General features: G+C 47.4%; 1 protein-coding gene across 1 annotated transcript; it reads left to right on the forward strand.

The window, feature by feature from the left end:
* Positions 1–604: 604 nt before the first annotated feature.
* On the forward strand, positions 605–1,555 carry B3GALNT1 (beta-1,3-N-acetylgalactosaminyltransferase 1 (globoside blood group)). Its single transcript, XM_054385957.1, has one exon. The coding sequence runs from the start codon at positions 614–616 to the stop codon at positions 1,553–1,555; it is 942 nt and encodes a 313-aa protein (XP_054241932.1). The 5' UTR covers positions 605–613.
* Positions 1,556–1,852: the final 297 nt, after the last annotated feature.

Here is a 1,852-nt window from a genome sequence, read left to right on the forward strand (position 1 = left end):
AAAGATCGTTCCCAGCTTAAACTTCTGTGATTCTGTATGAAGAAAAGGAGAAGCCAGGAACAATAACAGATCTATTGCCAAATTATTCCTACTGGTAGGTTAAAAAAAGGGGTTCATTTTTCTGGTTTTCTATGAATGTTTCTATTTCTAACATTATAAATAAATTTTAAATTGGCCTACCCATTGGTTGTTGTAGTTACTAACGATCAAACTTGAATGAATAGGAGAATTTGCCACCTTGTATCCTGTCTGCACTCAGGAATTCTCTACCTGCAGCACAGTGTGAGATTTGCAGAGGAGAGGTTTGTGGAGGGGAAATCTCCAAGGAGAAAGCTGTGAAAGTTCCTCAGTGCTCATCTCTGGGATGCAGCTGATTCACTCTGCGTGTAACAGCTGGAACAATGACTCTGGATTTGTCTTTGTTCTCTTGCAGCAGGCTTTCAAGTGACGCTTCAGACAACAGAAGACAGAGAATATTTGAATAACAGCATTCTGGATACTACCTTTTCACTTCTTTTTCAGCAAGGAACATGCTTCAGGGTCTGCGCTATGGGTGTTGAAGGTCCCTGATGCACTTCTGCGGGGGAGTTACTGGCCTGTGCCAGTGAATATCATGCATATGAGAAGGCTGCAGTGGATTTTTTTGTTTCTCCTTGCCTTCTGTGTCCTGACTCTCTGGTATGTCATTTTCCCTTCTGGTGCTGGGAGTGAGCAGACCAACCTGCTGTATTTCTGTGACTACGAACCGCTTCACAGGCAGCGCTACCTCTTCACGCTGTGGGAGCGCTCTGAATGCAAAGACATCCACCCCTTCCTCTTCCTGGCTTCCAGGCCTCAGGATGTGAAGCTGAGGCAGGCCATCAGGATAGCCTGGGGATCTCAGCACTTCTGGTGGGGCCAGCGGATTCTAACCCTCTTCTTGCTAGGTGAGGATGCCGACAGGGTGCACAGTGCCGCGGCGCTGTCGGTGGAAGATGAAAGCGACATCATCCGCCGGGACTTCATGGACACTTACGACAACCTCACCTTGAAAACCATCATGGCCTTCCAGTGGTTCACTGAGCTCGGCTCCAATGCCAGGTTCCTCATGAAGACCGAGGACGACGTCTTCATCAACACCCCCAACCTGGTGAAATTCCTTCTGAGGTTGAACTCCTCAGAGAATGTTTTCACTGGCTATCCTTTCATCAACAACCATGCCTACAGAGGCTATTACAGGAGAAGATCCATCTCCTACCAGGAGTATCCCTTCAGGCTGTACCCTCCCTGCTGCAGCGGCATGGGTTACATCCTGGATGGCAGGCTGCCTCTCAGGGTTTATGAGCTGATGAGTCATGTCAAACCCATTAAATTTGAGGATGTTTATGTTGGAATCTGCTTAAATATACTCCAGGTGAATGTCAGTGCTCCAGAAGAGAAGCAGTTCTTTCTTTATAAAATCAGTTTTGATACCTGTGGGTGCAGGCAGCTGATTGCAGCACATGGCATTACAGCCAGTGAAATCATCAGCTTCTGGCAGGCTTTGTCCTCACACCCTGCAGTTACCTGCCTTTGATTCTGTCTTTATGTATAAACATCAGTCTGGGGTAAAAACGTTTAAAATCCAGGGCAACACAAAACCCCCAGAGCTGTGGAGATGGACTTCAGCTGAAGGAGGGCTGTGCTGCTGGGGCAGAACTGCCTCTGCAGCATTTCTCTGGGACATTCTGAGGTCCTTAGATAAAAACCTGAGGAAATCACACAGCATTTTTCCATGTCTGTATCCTACACATGCAGGATACTTGGGAATACACTGTCCTGGCTTCTCTGACGCTTGTCCATGTGGTTTGCTGGAACCACAGGATTTCTGCCT

Source organism: Indicator indicator, chromosome 13 (assembly GCF_027791375.1).
Source record: "Indicator indicator isolate 239-I01 chromosome 13, UM_Iind_1.1, whole genome shotgun sequence".
Lineage (NCBI taxonomy): Eukaryota > Metazoa > Chordata > Aves > Piciformes > Indicatoridae > Indicator > Indicator indicator.